This window comes from Cervus canadensis, chromosome 15 (assembly GCF_019320065.1).
Source record: "Cervus canadensis isolate Bull #8, Minnesota chromosome 15, ASM1932006v1, whole genome shotgun sequence".
NCBI classification, from domain to species: Eukaryota; Metazoa; Chordata; class Mammalia; order Artiodactyla; family Cervidae; genus Cervus; species Cervus canadensis.
Genome location: NC_057400.1, coordinates 34,993,611 through 35,016,843, shown reverse-complemented (window position 1 = coordinate 35,016,843; position 23,233 = coordinate 34,993,611). Strand labels below are relative to the sequence as shown.

The 23,233-nt window shown below is 33.6% G+C and overlaps 1 protein-coding gene across 3 annotated transcripts in view; it reads right to left on the bottom strand.

The window, feature by feature from the left end:
• Positions 1-23,233, bottom strand: part of GALNT13 (polypeptide N-acetylgalactosaminyltransferase 13) — a 597,872-nt gene that overhangs the window by 160,989 nt on the left and 413,650 nt on the right. For all 3 annotated transcript variants that reach the window (XM_043488172.1, XM_043488173.1, XM_043488174.1), the window contains exon 9: positions 8,909-9,089. In XM_043488172.1, the coding sequence (XP_043344107.1) occupies positions 8,909-9,089 (181 nt within the window). The remainder of the gene's footprint in view (positions 1-8,908; positions 9,090-23,233) is intronic.

Sequence of the window (23,233 nt, the reverse complement as noted above, 5' to 3'; positions counted from 1 at the left end):
GTAGAAGCATATTCTTGGATACTGTGATATTGAATTGTTTGCCTTGAAAATGAAGCACACTGGATAAAAACAATTGCTAAAAGTAAAACTCTTATTTTCCAGAGAATTTGTGTTGTTATGCTAAAGAAGATCTACTTTCAAGGGCATTAGATTGTAAATTATTAGGATGCTAAGGTAATCCATCATTAAAATTGAATATTTGATAGGCAAGTATGTGGCTATGATTTTGCTTTCTTGTTTTTTGTTTTACTTTTGCAAGGAACTATTAAAAAAAACACAGTTGAGCACATCTGGAAAGTTTACACTAGATAGTTCATTATTGGATCTAGGAAAGACTGTAGTTTTCTTTCTAATTCTCTAAAAATTATCCTTTCTTCTCACTTTCAAAAGATTGTATTTAACTAGGTAACTCCAGAATTAAACTCATATTTTATGTAAAATAGCAAAAGATGATGATAACATAGGAATTAGGCAAAGATGACCCTCCAGAACACCTAATCCAGGGGCCTTAGCCTGAGAGTATTAGAAATAAGAAATCTGCAATGTGTAATCACATGACAACCAATTTATGACGTAACTATTGCTAAGTGTCGGAGTGATTCCCTCAAATCAGTTAAGAATGGGAATTGAAATGAGATGTAACTGACTATATAATTTTTAAGGTGTTCAGTTTTAAGTACTTTAAAGTTAAATAATGAAGTTAGGGAACTCTGAAGATGACAAGATGAAAGTAGGTATGATAAAACCTCTGTATGCACCTGAATCATGTTTGATTCATATTTAATGTTTTTACATCAAGCAAAAACTCTCAGCCAACTCCTGACAGTAAAAACCTACACATCTTACACAGGGGTTCTTGACCATTTATACCAATTTAAAAACACTGAAACTTTTTACTTTGACTGTTGGAACAAGTCATAAGGATATGGATACTAATCATGATCCATCCAATCCAACTGGGGTAGAATTTTCTAATTGGAAACTTCAGAATAATAAATTGGTTGCATACAAACACACACGCATTAGACAAAGGCTATGTGACACTTAGTTGGAACAGGGAGCAAAGTCTAATGCCTGAGTAAGTTTGGTATCTAAACCCTAGAAGGCAGTGATTAGTCTGTGAACAGATCTTCACTAGAACTTGCTACATTTATTCACTCTAGAAATACTTTGAACTTGCCCAGATTTGATATTAATAAAATTATTTAAGGGGTTAGTTTTCTGAAATAGTTGTGAATTGCTAATCAAAGATCCTGAAATACAATGATCCACCCTTAGTGTTCAATATCAATATTTTGGCAAGATTCAATAAACAATATTTATATCACCTGTTTATTAATTTTATGAACTATGAATACAATTCAAGACACTAGGCAAGAATTACTGTATTGGGAACTGATATAATCATATTAATAGCTTTAAAATCAGAAATTTTATGGTGGATACTTTTATTTATGTCCCATGGATAAAGATGATAATATTTTACATAATGAGAGTTATCTCATCTGACATTTCTGCTCATGTTTATTGCCCAGAGAGATCACTGACCACTTAAAAAAAAAAACATGCATTTTACTCAACTCAAACCTAAATCATTCAACAAATATTTATGGGGCACCTAAAATGTATTAGACTTGGGAGAGACTGTTTTCACACACACATACACAGAAAAAAACCATAAATGCCATAAAGAAGAAAACAGAATTTACACAAACAGATTCTTTTTCAAAAATTTTTTAAAATATATTTTTGTATATCAATTGAATTACAGCATATGTAGTAGTTTGGGAGAAAACCCTTTCCATGTATATAACAGACAGAAGATTAATTACCAGAATACATATCTAAAAAGAACCATAGATATCCAAAAGTAAAATGAACAAGAGGTATGGAATGGAAAGAGGAAATCCAAATAACAAAAAGTGGCAGTATACTTTCATTCCTTGTAAAAGTGTGGGAAGAGAAAGTGCATATATATGAAAATATATATCCAGATGTAAATAAATGTAGGTATATATGTAGACTCAGATAAATATACATGAAAAAAAGAAGTATTGAGGATCTGAAATGTTGATAGTATAGTATAAGTGCTCAAGCACTGTTGGTGAAAGTGATAACGGCTTCAGTTTTTTTGGATGGAAGTTTTGAAAATATCTACCAAAATATAAATTTACATATCCATTGACCCAATAAATCTACTTCTATGCATATATCTAGTCAATAATAACAGAAATATCTAATGCTAACTGATATCTAATACTAGTTGTGAGCCACTATTCTAAGTGATTTATGTATCTTTTTTCATTAGTTTCAAAAATCTCTGAGGATGGCCATATTATTATAAATCCCACTTGATAATAAGGAAAGTAAGTACAAAGAGCTTAAGTAAACACAGTGGGGTTACATGGAACCAAGATTTGAACTAACCCAGGCAATCTGCCTCCAGCACTCTCTTTCTTAATGCTGTTACATTGTTCAGAATTAACCTCCCAAGTTCATCAAAATGTTATTTCAATAATGTTTTTGGAATTTTTTATAACAGCAAACAACTGATAATGCTGTATATTGCTATGATTGGATAAGCTTTGATATATATTATATTACAATTTAGCCACAGAGTCAAATGAGACAATCTTTTGTGAATTAAACATAAAATATTGAAGAACATATTCAGTTAAAAAAGGAAATGAAAATAGTACTCATTATATGATCTTATTTACTTATATATGTGTGTATATGTATGTATATTCATGCAAATGCATAGGAAAAGGATTTGAAGGAAGGCTGACAGGGGTGGTGATGAAAACATTTTATTTGCATCTGACATATACAATTTTTAAAAATATGAGCTCAATGAACGCTACATACAAATGGAACCAAACAAACACATCAAAAAAATAACAGAAACAGTTCCTTTATAGCTTAATGGAGGGAAAAAAAAAGTCCTTTAAAAATGCGTAAATGCTACAACAGAGGAAGTACCTGGAACCATTGGAGCTCTTGGGGGGGAATTATATCAAATTTGATTCATGGATGATGATGGTATTTTAGGCGGAGGTGGCAGCATTCATTCATTCATTAACTACTGTTTTAGACATATGCAAAGACCTAAAAGTGGCAGGAAGTGTGTTGAGCTTTGCGTCTAAATATGGTTCTACATGGTTGGTATGTGGACTGCTAGGGTTGAAAGTATAGGGTGAAAAGTTAACTAAATCACATAGGGCCTTGTTGGCCGTGTTCTAAACTTTTGACTTTGTGTTAAGGTGAGTGAGAGATCAAAGTTTATGAAGGTTCTCTAGCAGCACTGTAGGAGTGAGTGAAATGTGGGCAAGTTTTGAGGCAGGGAGAGCCATCAGGACAATCAAGAAGTTATCAGGATGCAGGATGCGTGTGAAAATGAAGATAACTGGACTAGAGAGAACTTAGTAAGTAGAATGGAAAGAACTTGAAGATTCATTTGACTTTGAAGTTTCTGAGTGAGGAAGAGGAAACTAGGAAAATGTAAACAGTTTTTATAAGTATCCCCTCCAATTCTTGTCTGTATGTTCCTCATGTACTAAGTACTTAATATTTTCCATTTAAACTAATTAACTGTGACGATCTAGGCAGTTCATTGTTTAAAGGCAAAGACAATATTTTTTCCATGTCCCTTTTCCTGGCACAGTGCAAATCAAGAACTTAATAATTCTCATCAGATGAAGATAGAAGCAAAGCAGGATCATTATTATAAAAATACAAATAAATACACATGAAATACTAGTAACAATACCAACAATAAAAACTGACCAGTGATTGGCTACAGTGAGGAAAAGCAGTTGTCTGTCCACTACACCAACAATATTGAATACAAGTGTCATCATTTACTTCAACATTTAGCATTTCAAGGGATCGCAGAGGCATATAAATTATGTGTTGTTACGATACAGTATATCAAAATGATTGAGAATTTCCTCCTCATAATATCATATTCACTCAGTGATACCATGGTTGGTACTGATGAAAAAGCACTTAATAAGTAACAAAAATTCAAAATTCATAGGTACAAATGTATTTTCAGAAGTGCCACACTATTTTCAGATGTGTTCATGTTAACTCAACCCAAAACTGATACACATGGATTATTTAAAAAGAAAACAAAAAAAACCCTGCATGCTGCACATTTTGCTGGAAACATCAAAACCTGTGCTTATGATATCAGCCAGAAACTACATTTTTATGAATTATAAAAGAAATTAGGCCCTACACTCAAAGGGCTGGTTATTAAATATTGTTATCTTTTAAACAAATCAGCATGCTGAAAACATTTGTATTTTCAGATACAAATTTCAAGAGATAGAAATGAACGTGGACCTTAAAGTTTAATAAAAGATCCAAAGATGCTATTAACAAAGATTACCTTTGATGAGCTGATTTTTCCAAAGTATTTTAAAAATGTTAACACTAGAGAGTTAACTTTCAAAATAAGTTCAACAAACCTTCTTTGAATGTGTGGTTTCTGTTTACATGGATGGAATACAGATGAAAATACTACAATAATGTCAAGGAAAGTAAGCTGCTTTCCCAGTTACATATAAATATCTTTGTTTGGGAATCTTTACCATTTTATTTTCAATTTGTGCTCAAAATAAGAGCAGAGCAGCCCATTAAGAAAAGGAAGAAGAACAACTGGAGGTTATATAAGGACAGCTGCTTCTAATCACATGTCAATTGATACCCAGTTAGAAATCTACCTCTCCAAAGAAAGAAAATCAATATTTATAGAACAGCAAGCATGTCAAATATATAGTCAGTGCTGTGACTCCACTCTATTAAAGTTCTTAAGCTTTTTACCTGTGACCAATAGGGTGAAAAAAATGTTGCCATTTATAAAGGGATGTTCTGTGTAGAGTGGTTTCTGCTTACATCAGATCACTTCAAAGGATTTGCCAGGACAATCAGATTGGCTCAAGCTGAAACAGCCCAATTACTAGTAAGAACCGCCTCAGGCTTTAAAAGCCTACAGGGCTTTAAAAATCGATGATGCTATAGTATTTGCATCCTTAAAAAGACAGCCGAAAAGCAAACTAAACAAATGCTGAAAATGCAGGCCTCAACACTGTTTCAAAGTATTGCTTCTCTTCATTCATATATCCTTTAAGGGGACATAATTAGACATTGCAACTCTATCAATATTGCCAAAGGGTAATGGGCATACGGAAGACAGTCAGGACATAGAGTAAATATTTTGAAAAAAACAAGTAAAAGTAATTCATACTTGTATCTATTTATATGTCTCCTTTTAACGTTAAATTATTGGGGGTCATGAGAAAACACAAATCGATATGTGTAAAAGTAATCATTTTAAGTTTATGAGCTCTTATGCTGCTTTCTTAGAAAATGTTATTGTCCTCCTAAATTATGCCTATTAGACTTTTATATTGGCCCTGGAAGATACAATTATATGACTGTGTGTGCCAATAATTATGGTAGAATCATAACCTAAAGCACACAGGTAAGCAATGGAACCTTCTTTTCTGGTGGCAGAGTCAAAGGAATGAGAATGCAGGCATATGAGAAGTATGTTCTACCACTCTTTTATCAGTGGATCTGCTATCAAGGGTTGGAATAGAGAGCTGGGACAAAGTGTTCTGATTTGCTGCAATTATTATGAAGGGATTCCTTGATATAGAGCAGACATCCATGGAGAATTCCATAGAAAAGATGAAACAAAATGGGCCCCCTTTAAAAATTCACTCATTGATTCAGTCATTCACTTATTGTTCTAATTATTCAAAACATATATTTTTCAAGGACTATAAAGTGACAGGAAGATTTCTAAGCACTGTAACACAAGTCTCTGAACTACTCTGGCTATAGAGATAGGTAATAAAGATAAAAGAATATAGCATACAGTAAGAATTGATTGGCCATTGTATCAAAACTGCAAGAAATACACTTTTGAGAGAGGAGTACCCATTTAGTTCAAGACAGAACTGAAGCATCCTTAAACCAATCAATAAAGTAGAAAGGTAGTATTTTATAGAGCATGTTGGAAGGAAGCAAGATTGTTGTCAACATTCAATCACAAAGACTCAGTACTTAAAGATCACATTTTGAACAACTGCATAAGTGGAGAATAAGATTTTGTACTAGAAGCCCTGGTATAAAAAATGGGAGTATCCTTATAAAATATCTTGGAAAAATGAACAGATACACAGAGGTAATTCTAGAAAGAACTGTAACATTTTCCTTAACCAGATGTTTATGGAGTTTCTGGAGACTTAAAATTCAATATAAACTTTTTAGATTTTTCATAAACATGTGTTTGTGTGTGTGTGTTTATGTACACTATAGAAAAGGATATAATTCTAAGTGTAAACGCACATGTATGTATCCTTCCAATCTCCCCCCACACCAACTTCTCTTCATGCAAACTAAAATGAAAAACAGAAACCCCATGATTTTAGATGATAGCAAAGAAATTCATGATTTTAAGAGTCACAGAAACTGTCAGTAATGACAAAAATAGTTACCCACTCAAAGAAGGCTTTCCATCATACAAATGACAGATTCCTGACTTCCTCAATACAACCTATTTTATCTGTTTTTGCATGATCTGAAACTGCTCGGGGCTAGAATTGTTTATAGGCATGCAACTCTAGTTTCCAGCTTACTTTCCATCTTCCTTTTCCACTGAGAAGCAATTTATTGTTTCAGATTTGTGGTTTTCTCTCTTTGCCCATATAGAGCAGGCAGGTTCCACACTCAGCAATGCTATCTTTGAGACATACAAAAGCATAAATGCCCCTTAGGATGTTTCCAGACATTTCTCAAGAAGTTCTTTTACTGCTTTCCAAAGTACCTTTCTGGGCTTAAATGAGCCAATTTTATATGAATAACAACCTTCCAAATGATATTTATCGCAATGAAAATAACTACATTTTCCAGAATATACAAAGAGTCCCTCTGGAGCAGCAAGTCATTAGTTCCAGAGAGCAGGCATTCTTTTTCACCTTTAAACTCTGAAGCTGGTCATTTCACTACATTATGAAAAATGGTTCTACCATTTATCTGCCTTTTTCATTCAATATGAAATTATACAAAAGACTAACACCTGGCTTCACAAATAATATTCATTATGAGTAAATATAATACACAGTTACAATTATTCACAATTACTTATATTCCTGAATGTATATTGTATATAATCACACATAACACATTTCTTTTGTCCATTACTTCTTTTTTGATGTTTGAGCTTATATATCTCTACAAGTAATGATTTGAATTCAACAAGTATCATCAAAAGAAAATGAAAAGGTTATATAAATGTCACTGCTTTCCTGCAAATTTACATGCTCTCTCTTTGTGAAAGAGCTCAACTTTGTGAACATCTGGACTGGGTTTCTATTGTAACAAGAAATATATCTATATGAGAAATAGTGTTCCTGGCAATAGCGTCTTGACACAGGGGAGGATTAAAAATGTGTGAAGAAAGTCCTTCTCCTAATCACACATTTACACATGCACTGCCCCAATTTTTCTTTTCTACAGAGTAACACTGGATCTTAACAAGAAAGCTCATACTGCTCATTCTCTTCTTCATCTATAAAAGAAGGATTTTCACAGCCTCATTATCTACTTTCAGAACCTGAGCATGTCAATTAGAACCCACACTGACTTTTCTAAACCTGTGATAGATGATAATGTAGAAAAGAGGTTGTGGGCATGGGTTTTTGTTGCTGTTCTTTCCGGTTACGTAATAATGGCATTGATGACATAAGTCCTATTATAAACTATCAAAAATAGAACACAACAAATTATTTTACCAGTACAGCTGAATTTCTATTATATAATTTATGACTTGCTTTCTTTGTCTAGATTGCAACCCTGTCTTCCTCTTATTTGTATCTTCTCAAAATGTTTCATTTTTTTTACTTAAAAACAATATCTCAGAGTTTTTTTTTATGCAATATGGCTGTTGGAGATATTCTAGAAAAACCTTAAAGAATGAAATCACTCATAATCACATCATCCAGTAATGGAATTTCTCACAATGATTTATTTTTTCTCTTTTAAATGGTTTAAAATATTTCTCTCTTAATATTTCAATTATTTGTTTTCTTTTAAAATTTGTTTTCAATCAATTTTGAAAAATAAATATTATGTATTATAAAGAAAATTTATAATATATAGAAATTAATATTTTATAATTAATATAATAATAAAAGAAATAATGAAATTACTCATAACCTCACTACCCAGTGATATCCTACTTCTATTTCCATATCTATCCTACTCTGTAACTAAAGTAGGATGCTATATTATTGTCATATATTATTGCCTTTTCACATGCATAGATGAGTAATTTACTGTTATTAAATATTCTTTAAAGTATTTTTTATATCTGCATAATTTTCCATCTTGTTCCTGTGGGAAATCACTCACTCTCTCCCTACTCAGGTATTTTAAGAAAATAACACAGAAAAAAATCTCTGTAAGAACATTAAAAACAAACAAAAAAAAAACATTAAAAACATTTCTTAGCAACACAGTCAGCATTATGTGTGAAACATAGAATAAAAACTTAAAATTTCTTTATTTAAATTTTACTGATACATGTTAATTAAAATCTCCCTGTATATTGCTTGCTTCTTTCTTTTTTTTTTTTTTTTAGTATAATACTTGTACTCATAAAGAAACAAATGAGAAAAGAATGTTCAGGCATTTGCAACAAGAATAGTCTCTCTCATTTTAGGTCAAAATTCACCTCACAGGACAACTTCTCAAATACAATCTTCTACAATATTACAGTGATAAACAATACCTTATTTAAAGAATGGAATAACGGCAATAATGGAACATATAATCAGCATTCTTAAAATTTTGTTTTCCCCTGCAGAGGAAGAAAGATGTCAGAATGGCTTACCTGGGGATATGATATAGAAGAAATCTTTAAATTCATCCATCCAAACTTCTGCCAGTCTCCTGTTGTTCTTGTTGATGACATGACCAGTGCCCCCAGGGAACGTGTAGGGAGTTGCCTTCCGAAAAACGTGACCAACATGGGAACAAGTCACAATCTCCAGTGAGCCTCCACACTGCCAAATCTAGAAGAGAGAGCAATCGCACAATAATCACTGTAGATAATGCAATAATACCATCTGAGAAGCAACTGAGGCTAACTCAGTCAAGGCCAAATCTTCAGATCTTATGTGGTTCAAACAAACATCAGATGGACATAAAATGTAGAACTAGTATACCTGGGTTTGGCAAAGGCTTCTAATTTGGAAGATTTGATATATTTAAATATTGTAGTATTGGAATTGAGGAAGTAAGATGGAATTATTTTTACATGCCTTTATTAGATTACCAAATTTTTAGTTTGGTATTAGAGCTAACCTAATTTCTCTTTAATACACATTTGATACTCAAAATTTTCTAGTAAGTGAATTTGTATATGATGAATGCCATGAATGCCATGCTCAGTAACTGAATTTGATTTGGAGAAAATCAATTTATTGTACCAAACCACCTGGAATTCTAAGTAACTATTCATTTTCAGTTGTCCATATCTCCTGTATCTTAGGCCTTTGACTAGGTTATTGTTAAAATATGATAAGTATCCTTTATATCTGTTCAACATGTATGTAACCTTTAAAGCCCACTTCTAAGATCATTTCTTTTAGGAAGCTCTATGGGGATACTTAGTATTGTGTGACTTTTGTAATTTAAACACACTTATATTAAGAATGTATTATAATGTAATTTAAACAACTTTTAACTTCACTATTGCTTCATTAAAACTATAAACTCTTGAAAGACATATACCATATATTTCTTGGTATCCTAGATTTACTCTTCAGTTGGGGCTAGGTATTAAGTATACATAAAACCTTTCTTTCTTTTTTGTTAAAGTGTCTATGGTTTATGATGCTTATCTTCTTTGTGAATTGTACCTTTTATCATTAAAAAAATTCATATTTGTTTAATTTAAAATAAATTAAAAAACATTTATTTCTATAGATATATATACACATATACATTTATTCATCCCAATAAATAAAACTCATAATTATTGCTAGTTTTAATTGGAAAGACTCAATTTTATGCTGTAAATAACATTATTCTTATTTTGAAAGAAAAAGTTTTCTCCTACAGATCCCTCAAGTAATATTCATCTTAGAAGAGGGCTGCTATTGGTCTTAGGTAGCAGTAGGAGACATTTAATTTTTCTATAATAAGAAAAATGATAATTAAATTATACTCATCACTAATTGCACATTACATGCACAATCTATACTTTCTCATTTTTTTAATTGTTTAAGCAGTGTCTTGCTAATAGAAAATATGTTTCAACCCAACACTGAAATGATGGAAAAGAGGAATGGAATTCACCATTCTCCTAGAAAGACAGGATAGTTCTTTCTTAAATAATCAAATTACTTAACTGATCAGAAACCTTCTCATCTTTATAGCAAAAATTCTATATACTTTCTTGTAATTATACACACCTCTTTATATTCTTCCTTGTCTACTAAAATGTAGAAAGTTGATTCCTCTCCTATCAAAGACAAATCAGTACTTGCATGTCAGTCTAGGGCATATCCCTTAAGTCTGTCTTAACTACTGGTTTAGTCCTCCCTTTGATTTTCTCCTGAAACATCAATTACTTTCCTCATTATTAGATTATGCCTATCTTTGTATAGTATCTTCTAAAACCTATCTTTCAAGCAGATTTAAAAGAGATAAACAAACTTTAAAAATTATAAAACACAACAAAAATTCACCCTTTTATATTCCCATGCAACATATCTTTTTCTGTTTCCCTTCACTGTAATTAATATAAAAATTTATTGATATATATTATATCCCTTCCTCGATTTTCACCCATTTTCCTACTCATTTGTGAAATGCTGTTTATCTCTGTTGTTCCACAAAATTGCCATAATGAAAATCACAATTTTTTCCTTTGATGAATATTTAGCAGACTCCTTTCTTGGATTCGCTTGCTTTCCATCCTACTATGTCACTATTTATACATTTTCACTCTAAATTTCTATTTCAATGTTGGCATTACTCTTTATTTGCTATCTCAGTGGTCTTATTTGTTATTACTTTATGTATGATCTGAATACTCAAAACCTGAACAGTAACATCTTAGCCCAGACTTCTCCTGTGGGATCCAGACTTGTGTATCCAAACATCTACTTGATACCTCCTCTTGCAAGACTCAGAGGCATCCAATTAAATGTATCTGAAGTAGAATTGTTGATATATCTCCACCTGTCAAGCGGGTATTATTTTCTTTCAGTTTTTTTTTTGTTTCTTTAAACCATCAATAAATGGAGCCACTATTCACCAGGTAGTCAATCAAAACACAAAATAAAAAAGACAACATAACTCCCCTTCTCTCCTCCTCCCAACCCCCCAAAAATCCCTAGAAGTCATCACTGATTTCTTTTTTTCTTTCATCACTTATGGTTCCTCCATTAACAAATCCTGGTGGTGTTATCTATAAAGTAATTCTCAACAGATCCATCTCTGACTCTACTGCCATCATGCTTGTTCTGATCATCAACACGTCTTGTCAGTCAACTGTAACAGACTCTTGTCTTTCCACTTTCACTATTGCATAATTTGCTTTGTGCTCAGAAATCAGAGTGGTCTTTTTTTTTTTTTTTTTTTAGAGTGGTCTTTAAAATTTTTAATCTTGTCATTTTTTCCCCTGCTTTAATCCTTCAATGGTTTTTCACTGCACTGTGAATTAAATCAAAGCTTTAAGCTGAACATTACTAGTATTTTTAATAACTGAAAGTGACCAGAAATATATAGAATCTGTTCTAAATGAAGTTAGATTAGACAGGAATATTCTTCAGAGCATGATGCAACAACTGGAGAAAAAATAACATTTTAAATTTGTATACTCACTAAAATTCAGACTATGCAATAAACTCTGTTGCAAACAAACCAGTGATTTACAACTGTCCTCAGGGTTTCCAATTTCTCTTTTTTTGCAAATATTGGATTAGCATTGTGGTTGTGTGAGGGCACTTATTTCTACTCTGCCACTTCTTGGTCTTACCCTGGTTCTATAGGCTTATGGCTTCTATGCCCTGAGCATGCACACAGAAAGGTAAAATATCTAGTCTGAAATCCTTTGAAAGTAGATTTCCAGTGTTCTCACTCGTAACATGAAAGTGCCGATTTTAGGTTGTCCTCTAACTTGCAATAAGACTTCATGTGTACATGAATAGGCATAATGCAGTAATGCTGAAGCTGAAACTCCAATACTTTGGCCACCTGATGCATAGAACTGACTCACTGGAAAAGACCCTGATGCTGGGAAAGATTGAAGGCTGGAGGAGAAGGGGAAGACAGAGAATGAGACGGTTGGATGGCATCACCGCCTCGATGGTTTGAGTAACATGAGTTTGCGTAACCTCGGGGAGAGGGAGGCCTGGCATGCTGTAGTCCGCGGGGTCACAAAGATTCGGACACGACTGAGCGACTGAACTGAACTGAATGAAGTAATGACTGCTGATTTACAAGACACAAGGAAAACCTGTCCCTGATGTGGATTCTCACAGATGGAGGCAGCTTTCTATAGTATATTTAAGAGAGACAAGAGAAGTAACTGTTCCATACTCAGTGAATATTGGCCTGTTTTGCTTGTGGGTCATACTCTACTGACTCCTGGAATAAAGTGCATACTTTCCCCATTGCCATCTGTGCTCAAAGAATGTGTAAAGAAATATTAATATTGCAATTCCTAAGTAAAGCATCTCCCCCGTACTTGCATGGAAATAAAAAGATCAAGGTAGAAAAGCATAACATTATGCATTAATTAAGCTGATATCTAACCATGATAATCCCCAGTTAGTTTACATAAAAACAAAATATTTAACTGACCAGACAGTTACCAAGTACTTAGTAGACATTTGGGTAATGTGAAATAATTAAAAAATCAACAGTTTCCAGAAAACTATATGATTAAATATTAAAGTGGAGAAAATTCCAATTGAGTGGAGTCCTTAATGACTATGATAATTTCCCTTAGTGCATCTTCAAAAATATTTGGGATGGATGGAAGAAAGGAAAGAAAGAAGGAAAAACAAAGGAAGAGTGTGACAGGGCCATTAAGAACTTGGGCTTAGAAATAAGCAAAAATAATTTTCTAGTGGCTCTCTCACTTACTATCTATATATACTTTTGAAAAGTATTTGTCTTCAAGACTTTAATGTTCCCATTAGAAAACATGGATAATAAGGGATAATAATAACTACTTCCTAAGACCTTAATGAGATTGTCCTTATTAAGCACCATGCCTGACACTTCATATGGAAAGAAATAAAATGTTATTTGTATACTACTTAACATTCATTGTTGTTGCTATCAAGGAAAAGCAAAATCTGTAGGTTATTAGCTGATTCTTTCTTCTTAAAAAAGTCAAATTTTGGTGAGTTCTGCCCCTTTTTAGAACTGTAATATCAATGTCTAGGGGTTTAGGTGAGGAGTTTAAAAGAATAGCCAATTAGTTTCCAACTAGAATACTGAATTTTGTTCTCTGAAATTATTTACAATGTCTAAAAAATTTAAACTAAATAAAACAATGTATCATCCACATGAATATGTGATGCATGAATTGTTTTGTACCATTGAACATATCTGATTGTTATTTCCTCGGCTTCTAAAAGATTAATATTTGTATATTACCTATCTCAAAGAAATTTGCCCCTGTGTAAAACACAAACTGTCCTTTTATGCACAGAGGATTGAAGTTAGCTGTTTACTTACCCTCATTTCCAAATACTTTTATGAGATTCTGATGATAGAGAAGGTTATTAATCAAAATGTAAAATACCCATTGCTCATTTGATAACATACTTTATTTTCTTCCCCTAGATAGAAGACAATTAACTAACATACATTACTCTTTTCATGTTTTTTGGCACCTACATCAGTGACATTTTAATTAAGGTTCATAAACTTCATAAGCTCCAATTTAGCAATGTCAGTTCTAGTGCTGGTATTGTTTCTAATTTTACAGGTGTTGTGCCAAATTCATGCAGGTGCTTGTTTTTATACAATCTTTATCCCCCCTACCCCTCAACCCACCTACATACTATCTATCACTGGCACAAAGCCATTGTTTAACATGGACTTAATAACAACCACCACAACATACTTGAAGGACACACAGCACAATGGCTGAATGTGTAGGCTCCACTTCCTGATACTGTACCCTAGCTCTGACATCCACTAGCTGGGTGAAGTCATCTTTTTGTGCTTTGGTTTCGGGTAATAAGATGAGACTTGAAGAATCTACCCCAGAGGATGTTGTGAGGAGCAAGGGAAGCAGCACACATAACAATACTAAACTTTTATGTGAAAATGAATTTGAATAAAGCAAATAGGGGAGGTTTATAAAGGTATTATTATAATCATCTAGAAAAGAGATGAGAATGACTTGGACCAGAGTGATGATGGCAAGGGAAACAAATTCAATAATGTGACATAATTTGGGGGATTAAAATTAAGAATTAATGTATGTGCTTTCCCTTATGTATCACGTGCTCTCTAATAAACTTATTTCATATACATTTTCTACCAGTAAACAGATCTTAACTATGTTATCTTTCATTGATCTCCGTTTTCACTGATTCATAACATTTACTACTTATATCATTCCACTTTGCCTCATTTAGCTCTTCTGTATACTTTTGCATCTTGATAAATATTTGTGTATGTGTGTGCATGTATATTTAAGTGTATGTATATTGATATAAATACATTATACACACACACACACACACACACACACACACACACGGTGGCTCAGTTGGTGAAGATTCCTGGGTTGGGGAGATCCCCTGGAGAAGGGATAGGCTGCTCACTCAAGTTTTCTTGGGCTTCCCTTGTGACTCAGCTGGTAAAGAATCCACCTGCAGTGTGAGAGACCTAGGTTCGATCCCTGGCTTGGTAAGATCCCCTGGAGAAGGGAATGGCAATCCCCTCCAGTATTCTGGCCTGGAGAATTCCATGGAAGGTATAGTCCATGGGGTCGCAAAGGGTCAGATACAACTGAGAGACTTTCACTTTCATATATATATACATATATATATATGAAATATATATAGCTTTCCTTGTGGCTCAGATGGGAAAGAATCTGCCTGTAATACAGGAGACCTAGGTTCGATCCTGGATTGGGAAGATCCTCTGGAGGAGGGCATGGCAACCCACTCCAGTATTCCTGCCTGTAGAATCCCCATGGACAGAGGAGCCTGGTGGGTTATAGCCCATGGGGTCACAAAGAGTCGAATATGGCTGAAAGACTAAGCACAGCATATATATATATATATATATATATACACACACACACACATATACATATATATAAATCTTATCTCCCAACCATATAATTATCTCTTTGAGAAAAAAAAATCACACATTTCATTTTATGAAACTGAACTTCAGCATCACATGAAAGTCACTTTATGAAAATTGAGTATCATCATCACATGTTTCACTTTATGTAAATAGTATAATTCACACGGTGGGAATTATGGGAATTTCCCTCAGATGGGAAAGAATCGGCTTGCAATGCGGGAGACCTAGATTCGATCCCTGGATTGGGGAGATCCTATGGAGAAGGACATGGCAACCCACTCCAGTATTCCTACCTGGAGAAGTCCATGGGGTTGCAAAGAGTCAGACACTACTGAGACTCTAAGCAAAATATATATATTTACATGCATATATACAAAATATATATATTAATCTTATCTCCCCAACCACATAATTATCTCTTTGAGAAAAAAATCACACATTTCACTTTATGAAACTGAACTTCAGCATCACATGAAAGTTATTTTATGAAACTGAGTATCATCATCACATACTTTACTTTATGTAAATGGTATAATTCACACGGTGAAAAAAAAAAATCACAACTTAAATATGCTGCTATATTGGTGTTTTACAAAGTTTAAAATTGCTTAAAATACTGGTTCTCGATATATATTAACTGATCTATTAATATTGATATAGGGAAACCTGGAAAATTAGACAGTATACACAAATGTGTGCCTATCATAAAGTGGGTTTAGGAACACAAGTTCTTATTTTCTTACTTCTGGCAAAAGGACAACTGAAACAAGATACTATGACTCAATTTTCACCTATCACTCTATAGTCATTGTTTGTATCAAATAATCCCTGTCAGCACTTCAACTCTCTACTTCGTTTATACATATTCAAGTAGACCGATGACAAATCCTTTCATTTTTATAATTGAAGCAAAGTCTAAAAGAGCTTTCAGTAAGATCCTGAAGGCACTGTGATCCTTGATAAGTTGGCATAAACACAAGAGGCATGGAAGTCATTATTCAAAAGGGGCAGACAGAAGGGGCTCAGTAGGCATTTTCTATTTCATTCGTGACAAGAAACTTGTAAGCTATTCTTCATAGTCATTTTTATTTGGATAAATGTCTCATTTAATTGGTTGGTTTGTCTCATAACCTAGTTTTCAGTTCATGGTGTATGGTCTGGAAGAGGTTTCCAGAGCTCAAGTCACATCCTGATATTATCATCATATCTCAAGATGAAGACTCTTGTATATCAAGCTGCTGTGGCCTTTAAAGCTGCTGTTGCCAGAGATCACAGATTCAACATGTCTAATGCATCTATCCAGTAATAGATAATTTAAATTTTAATAGAATAATTTTTATGAAAAAGAAAGCATCAGATTTAAACCTGGAAAGCCAGATTCTGAACTTGAAATAAACAAAAACTGATTGTAGAATGTGAAAAAAGTTAATCTTGATAGTCCTTGGAAAATTCACATGTAAAAGAGGAAGAGAGGTTGATAATGATTAAGCTTTCTTTTGGAGTTCTAGGATCCAGACCAATCTCCTTATATGGAGCAAATGACACTTTTAGAGACCAGATTTTTAGATGGCAATGATAAAACTCTCAACATTTTCCTCTTTAAGGTGAGCTTACTTTACCTTAGCTGTCTTAGAAGTCTTAGAACTCTTTGGATAGCAGAAAGTCTGAGGTTATAAAACTTATTATGAGGCAATCAATGTGTTTTCTCTTCTCAAACTTGATAGTTCTATTTCAGAAATGTCACAGATGTTATAAAGGCAAGGAAAACTACCACATCACTTTCAATCTCCAGAGGTTTTCAAGAAATATCCAAATATTAGAGCAATTTGTTTGAAGATTTTATTTTCACCTTGGCATGAGATGTAGAAAATTCTAATCTGAATCTATACTATTTCATGGAGAAGGCAATGGCACCCCACTCCAGTATTCTTGCCTGGAGAATCCCAGGGACAGGGGAGCCTGATGGGCTGCCGTCTATGGGGTCGCACAGAGTCGGACACGACTAAAGCAACTTAGCAGCAGCAGCAGCAGCATACTATTTCATATTGGTTCTAAAACAACCTATTTATCAACTACTTTCCTTTATAAAATACTTTGTATCTTAAATTAGAACTGAACTTCCTGAAAGCCCCAAATTCAAAATGGACCTCTTATACATACTCACTTCATACAGGACATAACACATTAATCCTGAAATGACTTTCCTAAAGGGAAATCTCCCAAACTAGTTTATCTTTTTCCTTTGCCAAAGACTTAGCAAGTGACTCTTGGGGGCTAAGGAGTAGGGGATGAGGCACAAGGAAGGGAGAGAAGGAAAATAGAGCAGAAGCTTGAAAAGGTGTGCTTATCCTGGGTGTGACTAGAAATGGAGGAACTGTTCTGAAAAGGAACTAGGCAGTCTATGTATGAACCACTGTGTATCACAAGTATAATGAGGTAGCTGTGGTCATAGATGGAGTCCTTTTAACCTTGTCTCCCATTCTTCTCAAACACAAGCACCCATTCTCAGCAGTTAACATGAAGAGTAACAATACCTTTAAAGCACACATGCCAACATTTTATAATATAAATTCTACTATTACTTTTTGCCTCTCAACAACTTTCTTCACCTCAGAGCATTCTGACCTTCAGAATTACACATCATGGCCGCTGAAATTTCTGGCATCAGGAGAACTGTTACTTGTCATTATCCCACATCTTATTGGGATTGATGATACTACAGAAATTCTCAATTTTCCTTTAGATCAACAGAGCAACACACAGTCTTGATTGTGTTATAGCAAATATTCCAATTGCTGCTCAAATAACTTGTGAATATAGCAGGCAAGAAATGAAGAACAACAAGTAGCCTACCGGATATTAAAAATCCTATGTAATATAAGGTGGTTTTGCTTAAGAAAATTAGTACCAAACTTTTAATATTTATAAAAAAAGTATTGCTTTTCTATTAGTATAGATGGTTGCAAGCAGATAATTCATGAAAAAAAAAAAAAAGAGCACAAGAGCTATGTGATACACTGATACTTTTTCATCTTTCAAATAATCAATAATCTTAAAGTTTGATAATACTGGAGGTTTTGGAATATTTAGTGCTTTGAAGGGGACTACTAAGAAAAATCTAGAATTAATGGGATTTATGCTTTCCTTGTAGTATAATTAATCCTACAAATAAATTTCAACTGTGGAAAATTGCATATAGATGAGATTTTTGAGAACTAGATGAAAAGGTCTGTGATTATTAAATGAGGTTTGGGTCATATATTCTACATTTTACACTGCTGTCCTCCCATGTCTGATGATCTGCCTGCCTGTCAATTATCAGTAACATCCGCTGCTAGCTGTCACAGAGCAGCTCAGGACAGCTGTGTGATCCTGCCCTAGAATTCATGCCGGGACGGTCACCTCTGAATATCAGTAGACCACCTGGGCATCAAGCAACAGTGTGTATCAACATCTCCTGCTCTTTCATGAATGACAAAGATACAGAAAAAGAACTTGGATGCAGAAGGAGAAGAAAACCTGGTACCTCCAAAAAGAGTTATCCCTCAGTTACTGAATTTCTCCATCTGTAAACCATCCACCTCCCCTGACTGCAGTTATAACATTTTAGTTTAAGTGAACCTCCTATATAACTTGCAAAGTGGTTAAGCACTTTTCAAGTGGAAGGCCTGTGATCAGTATGAGGCAAGGGAATGACCTCTCAATTCTCAAGCAATTTCCCTCGGGACTTGGCTGGCATTTACCAAGCAAATATTTACTAGCCATTGACTTTGTGTCAAGCACCATGCTGGGCTCTGGGGCATGCAGAAAGAATAATAAAACATGGTTCTCTATCTTCAAGTAGTTCACAGGCCAGTCTAGTTTTGTGAGTGTAAGAACCAGGCACGTTAAGGTCCAGTCATCAGCTTGCATTTGCAGCTAAGAGCAGTCTCCCATGCCAACAAGAAAAGGGTTGTCTTAAGAGGTACTCACTCTAACCATAATCCCTTCATGGACAGAATTTTCTTTTCCTGGTTTTTAATCATCTGGAGACATTCTGTTTCGTATTAAGGACCTGAGATATTTTCAAACAAAGTTATAAGTTCTGCTTCAGATAAAGAAGCAGAATGTGTCCCTTTTCCTAGAGAACACATATAAAACTCTAATGCCATGAATGGAAAACTATGTTTTTCTTCCATAAATCACCTTACAGATATCTTTTTCTTTGTTGTAAAATTTTTAGTCAGATAAAAGTGAAACATATAAAAATATCCATATTGATATGAAGAACTCATTACAAATACTGTGATGGGAAGTCATACTCTACTTTGACAGTTTTTTATTTTTTTAAATTAAATTGGTAGTGGTCAACATAGGTTACATTACACTTGAGAAGACGAATTAAGAAGGAAACATGAACTAGCAACCCTTAGACTATTACTTGACTTATTAGTCACAAACCAGAAGAAGATGGCACATGGTTTATTTCTCCAGATCTGATGCTGAAAGCACAGTGAAGATAATTTCCTCATCTCTGTTTCATTAAAATTGCAACACGTCATTCTTATGACATTTAAAGATTGTTTCATAGAGAACATCAATGCTCACTCAGGTGCTTGCTGAAGAAGCTGTTTAATCCAAAATTTTCTCCTCTTACCAAGCTTCCAATATCAACCCCATCCTCTCTGTAGATAATCTGTTGCTTTCCACTCTTCTTGAGCTCAAAGAAGCTGACCCAACTTTCTATTCATTTCTACCTTGAAATATCTCATATAGCCTTAGTTGTTTCTTTCTATTTTAGGAGGGAGAGTCAACTCTCCAAAGCTAAATCCTGCCCTTAAGATCCTGAACTCATATAGAGGAACGCTAGACTGGGAGCAAAAGGTGTGGGTTTGATGCTCAGCCCTGACAACTTCTAGTTGCATGACTTAGTTTCTTTGCAACTCAAAACATTTAATTCTAGAAAACAACAACAATACTCATTCATAGTGCTTTGATAAGAACACAGTGAAACAATAAGCATAAAACTGTGTTGTAAACTAAAAAGTGGTACTTTACCATATCTAGAATATTCTTCCAATATCTGTAGGCATTAATCTGATCAGTTGTTCCTTCCTCTTTCTTCTTCACTATATCTTAGATTTTAAAATCCTATCAGCTTACATCTTACTTTATCTATGATAAAATAAGAATAACAAATATAAAGTAATTACTTTGATCATATTTACCCTTTAAGTTACTATGCATTTTCTTCCCTAATTACTGGGAATCTTCTTTAAAAAGTTTTTCTTTTCTCTATGTATCTTTACAATTCAATTTTCTTGACATCTTACATTCTAGTATTTTTCTTGATCCTATCATCTAAATTTGCACATGAAGCTTTTTATGAGCTTTCATAATTCTTTCTCACTTCTCTGCAGCATTTGACATGCTGACAATCACCATTACATTCTAAGTTCTTCTGATATATATTTCTTCTTTCCTGACAGCTTTGGTTTGGCATTCACTTTCTCTTTTTTTCTCCCACCCCTAAATGTATGTGCTACCTAAGGACATGCTTTGCTATTCTGCCCTCTGTATTCTCTTTCTTGGCAAATATCCATGCTTATATACTCATTTAATTATAAGTTCTGTAAACCTAACTTTCAAGTCTGTCACCTTTCTTACACAATAATTTGCCTCCACTCTGGAGCACATTTTCAATTTCCTCAGATATACTTTTAACTTTCTATGACCTTAACAAGTCAAGAGTTTCCATTCTGCTCCTCAAAACTGACAAGAAAGCTTGCAGGTCCTGGGGTCTTCTCTTGCAAAGTCAGAAAAATGCTCAAGGAGCACTAGGTTTTCATCAGGTCTAATTATCACTCATCATTTCAGGGTTAGTGTGGGATATTTCACCCTTAAACAGTTAATTTCTATATTCCTATCTTAATTCAGAAATTCTGGAAGTTAAGATGATTTCTCAAACCCAGATAAAAGAATATAAAGTTGTTTTACCAATTAAGATGCAGAATGTAAAATCATAAGTAAAACTATGAGGTCTTACTTTGCATTCAACTATACTTCAATAAAAAATAAAATTAAAAAACAAATAGATTGTTGGTTGACCAAATAAAATGGAGAAAATATATAAGACCAAGACTGCATATTGCTGAACTATGAAATAACAAAACGAGTAGAAAAGTGTAATCAAATCTTTGACGATGGAGGAACTCATGTAGAAACATGTTTTAGTATCCAGGCGCATCATGGTGGCAACAGAGAAATGCTACACCACAATTTTTATTTCAATTTTTGCATATTTCTAGTATAAACCAGTAGCTAGTTTGATAATAAAATATTTTAAGAATTTGTAATCAATCAAGTTCGAATTCCTGCAGATATAATGAAATCTATTAAGATGAATCTATTTTTACAGGTAATTTAAAAATCTTAGAAATCTCCAACTACCTTTTCAATGGTACTTAAAACTCAATCTTATTGATACTTAATATTCAAATTCTGAACAGTTGGATCAATCTTCCCTCAATATTATTTCACACCCTCAAAAGAATCATTGCTGGTATCTAGAACCAGTTATTGCTGAAATCATTCAGCCTTATTTAAATAAATCTCATAATTGGTTTCCTTTTTTAACTACATTTCTGGTTGACTAGAACAACAGTAAAATGATTGGTAATCATGCACTTAAGACAGACATCACCAACAGTGACAGTATAATCATAGCTTAAGATGTTGCACATTTACTGCAGTAGTTACCATAGAGACTTATATTTGGCTCTTTAATACAAAGTACATGAATTTCATTTTGAATACATTCATTTTGGTTAGCAAGGTGCACCACCTTTCCTAGTAATGCACATATATAGGCACAACAGTTTTGGAATTTTGTCCCAGAAATCTTTAAAGGGATCAAACATAGGCATATTTAAAAAAATGTATATATATATATATATTCCTGGAGTTTTTAATGGGTACTTCATCATTTGAAGCCTAGTTTGGCAAACATTTATATATTTAATGATTTAGTGATATTTTATTAAAGTAATTCTCAAGAGGGAAAACAAAAGGTAGGCAAACCAGATATTCCAGCCTAAACTCAGGTGTGGTTCAAAGCACAAAGAAGGAATGAACACAGTGGCAAAGTTCTGAGATTTCACTGATTTCAGGTCCCTGCTCCTCTCCTACCCTACTGTCTACAACACTTGAAATTTTAATTTACAAATTCTTCCCTGGTTATCTTAGATCATAGAAATTTTTCCTTTGAACATAATGAGCTTTATATTTGCACCTTGAAATGATCCTACACTTATTATACTCTCCAAACCTTCAATAAATTTGGCGATGATCTATCTACAGACACACCATCCATAGGGTCTAGTACAAGTCTAGGTATATAATTATTTCTATTGATTGATGGGTAATATGGGAATAGATTGATACATAAGCATATAAAGGTAATATAAAGTATAATGCAAACATTACTGATGCATTAGAATTAAAACCAAACACATGGGAGAAAGAACCTTCTGAGATCCATTACGACAATACGTGTAAAATAATTCTATAAAGCACTATTCAAATGTAAAGCCTCATCAAAAAATAAACTCCTAGAGGAGTTTTGTTCATTTGAGTGCCTATTGTTCTGACAGAATAAACTGTTCTTAACTCTAAAATAGGAAAGCTTTTCTTTCCCAAAGCATTAGGATATTTGTGATCTTACAGACTTGGAATGAGAGATGTGATGCTCTTGCATTATGCTCCACAGTGAACGTTCTCTTTGCAAATCCTTGCATAGCTGGATCCTTCCTGTCAGTTTGGTCTCAGCTAAAAAGTTTCCTTAGAATGGTCTTCCTTGACCACTATAAAGTAATGCAATGCTCCA